Here is a 12,453-nt window from a genome sequence, read left to right on the forward strand (position 1 = left end):
CAGAGGAAATACTTGGCATTGACTGGGTTTGGTGTGATCTCCAATTGGATCGTCATACAGTCTCCTCCACAGTGGATGCCCCTCACCCTGCACCCAGCGTGGCTCAGTGGAAAGAGCCTGGGCTTTGGAGTCTGAGGTCATGAGTTCGACTCCCAGCTCTGCCAATTGTCAGCTGTGTGACTGTGGGCAAGTCACTTAACTTCTCTGTGCCTCAGTTCCCTCATCTGTAAAATAGGAATTAAAAGTGTGTGAGCCCCACGTGGAACAACCTGATTACCCTGTATCTCCCCCAGCGCTTAGAACTGTGCTCGGCACCTAGTAAGCGCTTAACAAATACCAACCCAAATGCCAAACGTGCCCTTGGACTTGGCCGTATTTACAGGGGCTACAAGGGACCGGCTAGGCAGAGCGGGAGAGGAAGCCAGGCAGTGGCCCTGAAGCTTCTCACCTCAATACAGTGGTGGGGAACCAAAGACTTCTAAGAGTGGCCCAAAGCCAAGGTTCCCCAGGTCACTTCTTTATCCTCCCAAGTTATCCTCCCATGTCAGAAACCCAACAGACCTGTTGATCGCACAGGGAAAGTTGGACTGTTTCATTCCATGTGAGCTAGGTCATCACAGACATCTTCTCCAAAGACTTTCAGGAGCCTGAATTACCCGATATCCAGACCACACGGGCCAGGAGGCAGGATGCAATCCAGTACTTGGCCGGGAAGAAGGGTCTGATGGGGCTGTCACCCACCCTTCAAGAACGTCCCCTTTCTTCCCTTGAGAAATCTTTGGCCACTTGAGTTTTGTAATGTCTCCAGTTGATGAACAGCAAACCACCAAGCCAGCCCCAAACTGCCTGTTGTTCTTTTGAGGAAAATGCCTTCTGCAACAGCAGAGGCTTGTGCGGGGCCCAGTTGGGGGCAACAGCCGTGGACCTGGAGGGTCTCAGGGTGATGGGAAGGCCCAGGAGATCCCTTATGTCCCCAGAAAGTATCCCTGAAATGGGGCATAAGGGGAGTGGAGAACTTGCTTGGCAGGGTTTGAAAGCAAGGTCACCGCACTGCTCTTAGGTGTCCATTTCCCTTCTTGTGCCTTCCTCAGGAGAATAGTTGGACCTCCTTCCCTTGCAGAGTGTCTTCCATTGCTGTGGAAGCTCTCCCTCTGGGGCCTCTCTACCCTGGAAGGTTCCGGCCTTCCCAGCACCGTAAACAGGTCACTTTGAGTCAGAATGAAATCTGTCTGACCCTAGACTCCAAAAGTCCCATTCCAAAATGTCTTCCCATTGCTAGCCCATGAGCAATCCATTCCTTCAGCAAATCAGAAACTGCCCTTCCGGTCCTGAGCATTGCCTCCCTCAGAGCAACAACATGTGATCTTTGCTTCCTCCGAGGACTGCCAATGCAGCACCTAAAATCTCCGTGTGGCAAGCTGCAACTCCTTCCACGTGGCTTCTGGCTCCACCCAGGAAGCTTTTCAAAATAAATGATAAACTTTTGCACTTTCCCCTTGATGTTTCTAACATCTCTGGCTATTCCAGCAGTCTGTGCTAATATACCAGCCAGGCCTCAGGAAAAGACAAATCCAAGCAGAGATCATCTGCTTCTTTCAATCTCTGAAATGAATCAGAGGCTTGATTCTCATTTAATAATCCCTCTGGTCTCCTCCTCCTCTAGAAAAATGAAGCAAGAGAGTCCTTTAGTCCCAGAACCAGAGGTTCCTTCTCTCCTCCCCAACCTCTGAAACTTTGCTCCCACTAACTCCCCTCTCCCTTTTCTTTCTAACCATCAGGGTGAGAAAAGGTTTTCCATCTTGTAGCTAGCCATCACGGTCACCAGTGAAGACTGGGAACTCCCTTGGGTTAAAGCTCACTGACCAGGGACTAACGCTGCTGAGGAAGCCTCCCCACGCCCCTGCCAGTCCCAACCCCCATTTGTGAGAGATTGATGGGGTTTGGGGGGAATATGGTTGGGTAATGCAGACTCAAGCCATCTCAAGTGACCTTCAGTGGGAGAAAATCATCTCAGGCTCATAGGGTAAGAAGGGGTCTGTTTCCCAGTGTCATTCCCAGGATGGCAAATAAATGAGGGGAAAAATCAGGGTGAGTCATTTTTGGCTGGTTCTGGAGAGTAACGGTGGGCAGTCCAAGTGCCAGTCCAACACTCTATTCCTGACAAGATGGTACATTCCAGAGCCAATCGTTCCCAACTTGGACCTGTGCCTGGAACTCTTTTTTTTTTAATGGTATTTGTTAGGCTCTTACTATGTACCAGGCACTGTTGTAAATGCTGGGGTAGATACAAGGTTGGATTCAGTCCATGTCTCACATGAGGCCCACATTCTTAATCCCCATTTTACAGATGAGGTAACTGAGACCCAGAGAAGTGAAGTGACTTGCTCAAGGTCACACAGCAGACAAGTGGCACAACTGGGATTAGAACCCAGGTTCTTCTGGCTCCCAGGCCCGTGCTCTATCCACTAAGCCATGCTACTACTCAAGGCAGCATCCTTTGCCAAGGCTCTATAAAGCCTGCCATCCTCATGAGTACTTCCACACCCCATCATGTGGCTGAGAACGATCAAGCAAATCTGGAGGGGAGTTGTTGGGGTGATTTCACATTGACCTAGTCACAACACTGAGCTAGGAGGTAATGATCAGAACAGTCTTTTCCCTGGTTCCTCCTCCTGGGCTCCCAAACTCAAATGTCACCAGTAAGTACACCGTTAGCCATCACATGCCCATTTTACAGATGAGGAAACGGAGACTCAAGGAACCTGCCTGAGGACACGATGAGTCAGCAACGGACCTGGGGACGTGACCAGTTCTCCTGTCTCTCCTTCCCCTGCCCTGACACTAGATGAAACTCCTGGCTCTTCCTGCCTGGAATAGGAATCCCAGGTACCACACAGTCACTGAGTTGAAATATAGAGCTGTTGGATGGTGGATTGAAAAAGTGAAACTTAAGGTGGTTCTGAGGGGGAAAAAAAATTAAAAATTACTTCCTGGTTGCTTGTCACGAGGACCAGCCAGGTAGGTGACATGCCCGGTGTTGGAAGGCACTGCTTTTCAGCCAGGGGATGACAGCTGTGCCGGAGATGGGCTTCACAAGTACGTGTGGAGAGCATCAGTTGGGTCAAACTGGCCCTCCAGGATCCTGGGAAAATCTCTGGCCTTGTAGGGTGATCTTGGCTGAGTCTATATCTTAGACTTGAAAAACTGAGGACTGGTGGGTAAAATTCAAAACCATCCATTCCTCAGCTCTCCACATCCACCCATCACCCATCCCCATCTCCAGCGCTCAAGTATATCCAGAGCTGGTGTCTTCACACCACATATCCTCGCCACCTTTCTGGCACCCAGTGGCCATTAGAGGATGATGATGATGTTGATGATGATGATTATTAATATGGTATTTGTTAAGTGCTTATTATAAGTGCTGTAGTGCATACAAGTTAATCAGATTGGACACAGTCCCTGTCCCTGGCAGGGAATGTGCCTGCCAACTCTATTATATTGTATTCATTTATTCAATCAATCAATCGTATTTATTGAGCACTTACTATATGTAGAGCACTTTACTAAGCACTTGGGAGAGTAAAATATAACAGTAAACAGACATACCACCAAGTACTCCACCCAGTGTTTAGTACAGTACACCTCGTACATAGCACATAGGAAGCACTCAATAAATACCATTGATTGATGTCACTGGAAATTTTTAAACCTTCAGCCATCACCTCTTCCTTTGGGAAGCAACAGTACTGAAATCTCTGGCTTCCCAGAGTACTGTTTCACTTTTCAGACTCTTGACAGGGTAAAGCTATTGAACCAATCATCAACTTCTTCCTCTGCAACGTTTAGAGGTAGTGAACCTTCTGAGGAGCTTCCAGGTTTAGTCTTTTTGCTCTCAAAAGCAAGTCAGACAAGAATACGTAAATCATTTTCGGCCTTGAGGAGTAGTGATAATGGAGTATGGGCAAATCACTTCTCTTTATCTCCATATCCTCACCTGTGAAATGAGGACTAAATCCTACTCCCTCCTATTTAGCCTAGGAGCCCCATGCCCCAGGGACTGTGTTCAACCTGATTATCTTGTATCTTCCTCAGTGCTTGGTTTTTGGTGCTTGGCACTTAGAGGGCACTTAACAAGTATCATAATAGAAAAAATAATAATTAATAACACAGGCAGTTTGTACTGTAAGCTTAAAATTGCTCAATGCTGTTCCCAGTCTAAATAAGTTTATTTTCTCAACCAAAACCAAGGAGGACAGAGGGAACCTTTTAAGGGATAGTAAATAAAGCCTCAGGCAGTGCTATATCACACTGAAAACTGGGGATCTGTGGCAGATGGGCCATCCTGGGGCACTAGAACCAAGTAAAGAGTGGTTCTTTTGCAGTGGAAACTTTGAAAGGAGGCAAAAGGGAAAACAGCGCTAGTTTTTTCAAGCAACAGATACACAACACTGGGTGACCTTGGGCAAGTTGCTTAACTTCTCTGTGCCTCAGTTACTTCATCTTTAAAATGGGGATTAAGACCTAGCCCCATATGAGACACTAACAGTGTCCAACCTGAGTAGCTTGATTCTACCCCAAGCACCTACTACAATGCCTGGCATGTAGTAAATGCTTAACAAATTCCATTAAAAAAACAAAAACAAGGTCAGTTTTTGTGTGGCTGCAGCGAGGCTAAGACAGTGCTGCCCACATTAACCTTTTCAGCCACACAAAGGCCTTCTAGTCATTCTCACTCTCCGTGACATCTTCTTCGAGTTCAAAGGGAAACATGTATATGTATATATGGTCTCCTACAAAATCAGTCTGGGTTCTGTTTACAGTTCGCTCCTGGAACCACGGTGTGTTTGGTCCCTGATCTCAATCCAACAAGTCTCTGCACGTTTTATGACCTCCTTTATGGAGTCAGTGGAAGGCTACTGTGGCTCACGGTTTCTTCGTTGCCACTTCCTGCTGACTCAGCAAGCATTTCCTGTGCCTCTTCAAGGTTTACTCTCCATGCTCCAGGTGACCGTGCTAGATTTGATTGGAAAAGCAATCCCTAAATGACTCATCCCTCGGGATTCAGCAACACTTTTTTTCCCTTTTTTTATGGTATTTGTTATGCACTTACTATGTGCCAGGTACTGTTCTTAGGACTGGCATAGACACCAGCCAATCAGAATGGGCACAGTCCTTGTCCCTCATGGGGCTCACAATCTTAATCCCCATTTTACAGATTAGGTAACTGAGGAACAGAGAAGTGACTTGCTCATGGTCACACAGTGGACAAGTGGCAGAGCTCGAATTAGAACCCAGCTCCTCCCGACTTCCAGCCCTGTGCTCTATCCACTAGTCCATGCTGCTTCATTTCCTCCCCCTCCTCACTTTCTTCAGCAAGGATGGGTTGAACACCCATGATTGGGCAGACCTTTTTGAGACATTGGGTCAACAAGACTAGTGAGGAAGTAGAGGAAAAGGGCAGCAAAAGAGTGTACAGTGAGGGACAGGGAAAGGGAGCGGAAAAGTGGACAGGAGAAAATAATAATAATTGAGGTATTTGTTAAGCTCTACTATTATTATAATTAGTAGTATTAATAGGAGTGATAGTATATTTAAGTGCTTACTCTGTGCCAAGGACTGTACTAAGCGCTGAGTACAATACAGTACAATCAGATCAAACACAGTTCCTCTCCTACATTGGGCTCAGAGTCTAAGGGGGAGGGAGAGTGGGGATTTCATCCCCATTTTACAGCTGAGGAAAATGAAGGACAGGGAAGTTAAATGACTTGCTCCAGGTCACATAGCAAGGAAATGGCAGAAGCGGGATTAGCAGCCAGGTTCTCCTGTCTCCAATCCTGAGATCTTTCCACTAGGCTGGAGGCTAAGGACACTTAGAAAGCAAGAGGGCCAGAGCCCCTGGTTAATTTAAAGTGAACTATCCCAACCCCCCCCCCCCCGCCCCCAGCAGGCTTGCTGGCCTAGCCCTCCGCTCCACAGTGCCAAGAGGAGAGAGAGGTGGGAGGTGTGTTGTCCTGAGAGACTGCTTGACTCTGTGCCTCGTGCCCTCAGGCCCGCTGGCGCTCTGGCTTCAGGGCCTGCTCAGCTCTCCCCGGAGGGTCCGGGGATGGAGGGTTGTGGGGCAGGGGCACTGACCCAGAGCTGCGGGTGGGGGCGAATCAGGCTAGTCAAGCACTGGCTTTGTTTCCTTGACAACTGATCCTCAAGCCTTTCATTTTCAGCCCCTGTAATTCAAACCTTGAAGCAAAGGAATGTGACCAGAGCTGAGGGTTGGCTTGTTTCCAGAGTGTGTCAGAGGGTATGGCAGAAGGAGATGAATTCCTCCTTTCCAAGGAGAGGCTGCCACAGTCCCTATTCCTTGCTGGTAGAGTCCAAAGCCCCAGGGTTTTTTTTCTGGAGTAACGTAAAATAATATTTTAAAATTCCCCACTTCCTTCACTACCTCCAGTTCGATAGCTTGGCCGATGGACCAGAAGCAACAGCAGAATAATGACCTAGACAATGTAGAAGTTGCCTATCGGTAAGCCAGGAGGAATCTGGTTTCTAAAACTGAACTGAGGCCTACCAGATTCACATGAGAGGCTTCGGATGATCATCTTTCTCTGAATCAATCAATCTATCAGCGATATCTCTTGAACGCTTACTGAGTGCAGAACACCGTACTTAGCACTTGGGAGAGTTCAGTATAGCAGAGTTGGTAGACACACTTCCCACCCACAAGGAGCTTAGAGTATAAATGGGGAGAGAGACATTAAAATTATGAATATTGATCATAAGTGCTGCAGGATGAAGATGGAGTAAAGGTGGAAGCAGGGCAGGGCACTACATCCTGGTTGTCACCTAAATACAAACAATGAGAAATCACAATCAGGGTTTATTTATTTCCCTCAAGAAGTAGAGTGTAAACTACAAGGACTCTGAACCTTGAAACAGGAGATGGATTAGAAGTCATATTTAAAGGGCCAAATATTTCTCGCCTCCCCCAACTTGTCCTTGTTAAACATTTGAGCTTCTGAAATAGGACAAATGTCCCTTCCATTAGGATAGAATCTCCCTGAGGACAGAGGCCTGTGTCCTGTACTCCTTTCTTAAATTCTCTACGCGTGTTGCTCAGTTTACATATGTCTACACTGTAAGATCCTTGTGGGAAGGGAACATTTCTCTCAACTTTGTTGTATTGTCCTCTCCCAAACGTCAGTACAGTGCTCTGCATGAAGTAAGCACTCAATAAATACCAACACTGATTGGTGCTTGAACAGAAGTACTCAGGAAAAATTGTTGATGATGATGATGGTGATGATGATGATGATGATGACAAGAGGGTTCAATTTAGGTTTAACTACCTCATGAAGGCTGGGGCTGAAGTCACCTGTCTGGATCTGAGCCCAGGAAGGTATCTTCAAACTCTCTTTGAAGTCTGGATCCTTTTTTTTCTCCTTCCCAAGCAAAGGGCTCCCTTTTAAGCAGCTTTGGAAAATTCTGAATTCCTGAGGAGATGGGAAACAGGAAAAGGGAGACTGTCACCTGGGCTTTCTAGGTTTTCTAATTGTCAGATTATCAATCAGTCAGTCAATGAACGACTCAATTACTGAACACCTACTATGGGCAGATGACTTTACTAAAACCTTGGGAGAGTACAATAAAGTTGATATTTTGGATAAATAGAATAAGTACTTGAGAAAGGTTAGGAGTGGAAAAGGAGAGAGAAAACTCCTTCTGAGCTTTTTGCCTCCAATCCTTGCAAATGGGGGTATGGGAGGAGGGGAGAAAGAGGAGGGAGGGTAGAGGAGAGACAGGAGAAAGGAGAGGACGGAGGGAGAATGAGAGTGAAGAGGGAGAGAATGAAGGGGAAAGGGCAAGGAGTGGAGAGAAGAAAAGGAAAGAGGAGAGGGGAGATTTGTCCTAAAATAAATAAACATAAAATTCCAGGGCTGTTCTGTAATAATCAGAGGGACTAGTCACCTGACCACCACCGAATCAGGAAAAGACTTGGCAGTTGGACTGGCCATAATATGGTCAATGGGACTCCCAGGCATATTTGCCAAGGGGGTCTCCTAAGAAACTCCGGAAGTTGCCTGTTCCAGGTGTAACTGAATTCTAGATGGATTGTTCCCCAGATCTGGATATGGCCCTTCCTGTTCTCTCCTCTGAATACCCCCAGAACACGTAATAATGATAGTTAAGAATTCACGGTCTGCAAAACAATGTATTAAGTGCTGGAGAAAATGAAAAATAACTAAATCAGACAAAGTCCCTGCCTGACATGGGACTCACAGTCTAAATAGGAGAGAGAACAAGTATCAAATCCCCATTTTACAGATGAGGAAACGGAAGCACAGAGAAGCTAAGTGACTGTCCAAGTTGATACTGCAGGCAAGTGTCAGAGTGGGATTAGAACCCAGGTCTGTGCTCTTTCCACTAGACCATGCTGCTACTCCCACACTGAGGGAGGGAATTGCTTTTCATCAATCCACTGGTCAATTAATGAATCAGTCAACTTATTGAATGCTCACTTTGGGTACAGCACTCTGCTAAGCATTTGGGACAGAACAATACAGTAGAGTTGGTAGGCACCATTCCTGCTCTCCAGGAACTTATAGTCTAACAGTCAGGATAGAGGGTGGGGGAGGGGGTGTTGACGTAGCTGGTGGAGACGGGGCCCAGGGCAAGTGGTGCCCCCCACCCCCACCTGCTTGGCATCATGCTGGTCACCCCCTCCTTCCGCCTAAAGTTTGAGGGCAGCTTTCAAGCAGTTGCTAACTTCAAAGGGTTGGCATGCTCCACAGATATCCAAGAAGAGCACTGGACTCTGCATTGTGATACCATCTGACTCTGCCCACAGCAGTACTGACCTGGCAGGAGCCAGCCCTGCCCATCTCTTCCGTCCCCCTTCCCAGCCTCCCTCAGCTTCTGCCAAGTCACAAGACCTCAACACCCCCGCAGAGGAACACGGTGGCCCCCTCTGATGCAACCCCAGGGAATAGAGCCTAGAAGTTTCCTGGGGAGATGGGAGAGATGCTGAAAAGTTAACCCACTTTTCTATTTTGGGACTTCTTGTTTGGAAGAGCAGGAGGAAAATGGGGCTAATTTTAGTGCTGGTAAAGATTAGAAACTGGTACTACAGCCTAGTAACTCACTGTGTGTCCTGCTACGGCTAGTGACCGCTCCTGCCCCCTTCCGTATCGCTCTCCCTGTTAGCTGGGCTGTGAGCCTTGCTTCTTCCCAGCATTCTCAGCTCTGACCCCAAGCCTCAGCCCACAACAGTTCAAGAACTCTCGCAGTGCTTTGCAATTCATCTCTAATGGAAAAGGGTCTTCCTAGAAGCTGGGCAGAGTCCTGTTCTGCCCCATAATGCATCAAGAACCACCCCTTTTCACAGGTCAGCTAATTCCAGGAGAAAAGTGGGCTCCAAGCACAAATGCTAGCTCTGCCTTTGAGCCTCAAAATCCACTCCTTCGACAATCAGACTGCCCCTCCTTGCACTGATCAGTATCTCCTTTTGATATCCTCAGACAGCTCATAAAGAGTTCAGAAAATGGGCTTTCCAAGAGGAGTTCAGATGGTAGTAGGCAATCAGGTTGGACACAGGCCCAGTCCCACATGGGGCTCACAGACTAAGGAGGAGAGAGAACCGGTATTGAACCCCCATTTTACAGATAAAGGAACTGAGTCCCAGAGAAGTCCCAGATTTGCCTAAGGTCACACAGTAGACAAGTGGCAGAGCTGGTATTAGGAATCTGGTCCTCTGACTGCCAGACCCTGTGCTCTTTCCACATAGGTACATGTGGCTTCTAAGTTAAGGTCCACCTAAATTAGGTGCCCAGACAGGTGGGAGGAGAGGGGACGAGGGGGGACAGAGGAAAAGCTAAGGAAGCTGAGGAAAACCAAGGACTGAGCCCACATGAGTTCATTTGAACCCCTTTTTCTGCCTGCCTGTTGGTTTGCAGTTCTGGCTGCAAATAAATCATGCAGTAGGAGGTCGGGCAGATAAGCCGAGTGTTTGTTTTACACATATCTTTGTTTTACACATATCTCTGTGTGTTTATGCTATCCATTTGCTTGTAATAGCAATATTACAGTGGATGCCAAAGGCCAGATTTCTTGCTTGTGCAACTACTTGGGAAACCCAAATGAGAACAGCCCAGGTGGATTCATTCTGGAGGGCAAGCTTCAGCTCCGGTGTTTTTGCTCAGAGGGAGGGAAGTGACGACAGCAGAGTAGGCTCATGTGGGAGAGGTTCAGGTCTCACAGCCATTGAGTGGATTAGACAATGCAATAGCTCTGTAGCTCTTTCATTTGGACTGCAACCCGATACCCCGCTATGATATGTTTTATTCGACACTCTCCCAAAAGATGTGCTGGGCTTCTTGATTCGACTTTCTACATCCTTGTCTTTCATTAAGTCATTGAAAAGTGTACTGCTTAGGTAATGGAATTCCTTGGCAGTCTTTAGCTGTCAGTAAGAACTTTAGATTGTGGTTTTGGCTTCCCTGGTTCAAACTGCTACATTGTCTCGATTTTCTTTAGACATACTGCCCTCGTATTTCATGGTATCTACCATAGTACTTGGCTCATGGTAAGCAGTTAAAAATTATTGATTGGTGTAGTGCATCGAACTCCCTCCTCGCAAGTGCCACCCCCTCCACCTGCGCCTCGGACCCCATTCCCTCTCACCTTCTTAAAACCATCGCCCCTGCCCTCCTCCCTTCCTTAACTTCCATTTTTAACCACTCAATCTCCAAGGGCTCCTTCCCCTCTGCCTTCAAACACGCCCACGTCTCCCCCATCCTAAAAAAACCCGCTCTCGACCCCACTTCCCCCTCCAGTTATCGTCCTATCTCCCTACTACCCTTCCTTTCCAAAATCTTAGAACGAGTCGTCTACAATCGATGCCTAGAATTCCTTAACTCCCATTCTCTCCTAGACCCCCTCCAATCTGGCTTCCGTCCCCTCCACTCTACCGAGACTGCTCTCTCTAAGGTCACCCATGACCTCCTTCTTGCCAAATCCAATGGCTCCTACTCCATTCTGATCCTCCTTGACCTCTCTGCTGCCTTTGACACTGTCGACCATCCCCTCCTCCTCCATACCTTATCTCACCTTGGCTTCACGGACTCTGTCCTCTCCTGGTTCTCCTCTTACCTCTCTGGCCGATCATTCTCGATCTCCTACGCTGGAGCCTCCTCCCCCTCCCATCCTTTAACTGTTGGAGTTCCTCAAGGGTCAGTTCTTGGCCCTCTTCTGTTCTCCATTTACACTCACTCCCTCGGTGAACTCATCCGCTCTCACGGCTTTGACTACCATCTCTACGCAGATGACACGCAGATCTACATCTCCGCCCCTGTCCTCTCCCCCTCCCTTCAGGCTCGCATCTCCTCCTGCCTCCGGGACGTCTCCACCTGGATGTCGGCCCGCCACCTAAAACTCAACATGAGCAAGACTGAGCTCCTCATCTTCCCTCCCAAGCCCGGTCCGCTCCCAGACTTCTCCATCACCGTGGATGGCACGACCATCCTTCCCGTCCCGCAGGCCCGCAATCTCGGTGTCATCCTTGACTCGTCCCTCTCGTTCACCCCACACATCCTATCCGTTACCAAGACCTGCCGGTTTCACCTCTACAATATCGCCAAGATCCGCCCTTTCCTCTCCACCCAAACGGCTACCTTACTATTACGGGCTCTCGTTATATCCCGGCTAGACTACTGTGTCAGCCTTCTCTCTGACCTCCCTTCCTCCTCTCTCGCCCCGCTCCGGTCTATTCTTCACTCCGCTGCCCGGCTCATCTTCCTGCAGAAACGATCTGGGCATGTCACTCCCCTTCTTAAACAACTCCAGTGGTTGCCTAACGACCTCCGCTCCAAACAAAAACTCCTCACTCTAGGCTTCGAGGATCTCCATCACCTTGCCCCTTCCTACCTCTCCTCCCTTCTCTCTTTCTACCGCCCACCCCGCACGCTCCGCTCCTCTGCCGCCCACCTCCTCGCCGTCCCTCGGTCTCGCCTATCCCGCCGTCGACCCCTGGGTCACGTCCTCCCGCGGTCCTGGAACGCCCTCCCTCCTCACCTCCGCCAAACTGATTCTCTTTCCCTCTTCAAAACCTTACTTAAAAATCACCTCCTCCAAGAGGCCTTCCCAGACTGAGCTCCTCTTCCCCCTCTACTCCCTCTGCCATCCCCCCTTTACCTCTCCGCAGCTAAAGCCTCATTTTCCCCTTTTCCCTCTGCTCCTCCACCTCTCCCTTCCCATCCCCACAGCACTGTACCCGTCCGCTCAAGTGTATATATTTTCGTTACCCTATTTATTTTGTTAATGAATTGTACATCGCCTTGATTCTATTTAGTTGCCATTGTTTTTACGAGATGTTCTTCCCCTTGACGCTGTTTAGTGCCATTGTTCTTGTCTGTCCGTCTCCCCCGATTAGACTGTAAGCCCGTCAAACGGCAGGGACTGTCT

At 48.4% G+C, this 12,453-nt stretch overlaps 1 protein-coding gene across 1 annotated transcript in view; it reads left to right on the plus strand.

The window, feature by feature from the left end:
* The first annotated feature begins 2,830 nt into the window (after positions 1-2,830).
* SUCO (SUN domain containing ossification factor) overlaps positions 2,831-12,453 on the plus strand; it is an 87,091-nt gene continuing 77,468 nt past the window's right edge. Inside the window, exon 1 of the mRNA XM_029081464.2 lies at positions 2,831-2,886. Within this exon, the coding sequence (XP_028937297.1) occupies positions 2,846-2,886 (41 nt within the window). The 5' untranslated portion in view covers positions 2,831-2,845. The remainder of the gene's footprint in view (positions 2,887-12,453) is intronic.

Source organism: Ornithorhynchus anatinus, chromosome 16 (assembly GCF_004115215.2).
Source record: "Ornithorhynchus anatinus isolate Pmale09 chromosome 16, mOrnAna1.pri.v4, whole genome shotgun sequence".
NCBI classification, from domain to species: domain Eukaryota; kingdom Metazoa; phylum Chordata; class Mammalia; order Monotremata; family Ornithorhynchidae; genus Ornithorhynchus; species Ornithorhynchus anatinus.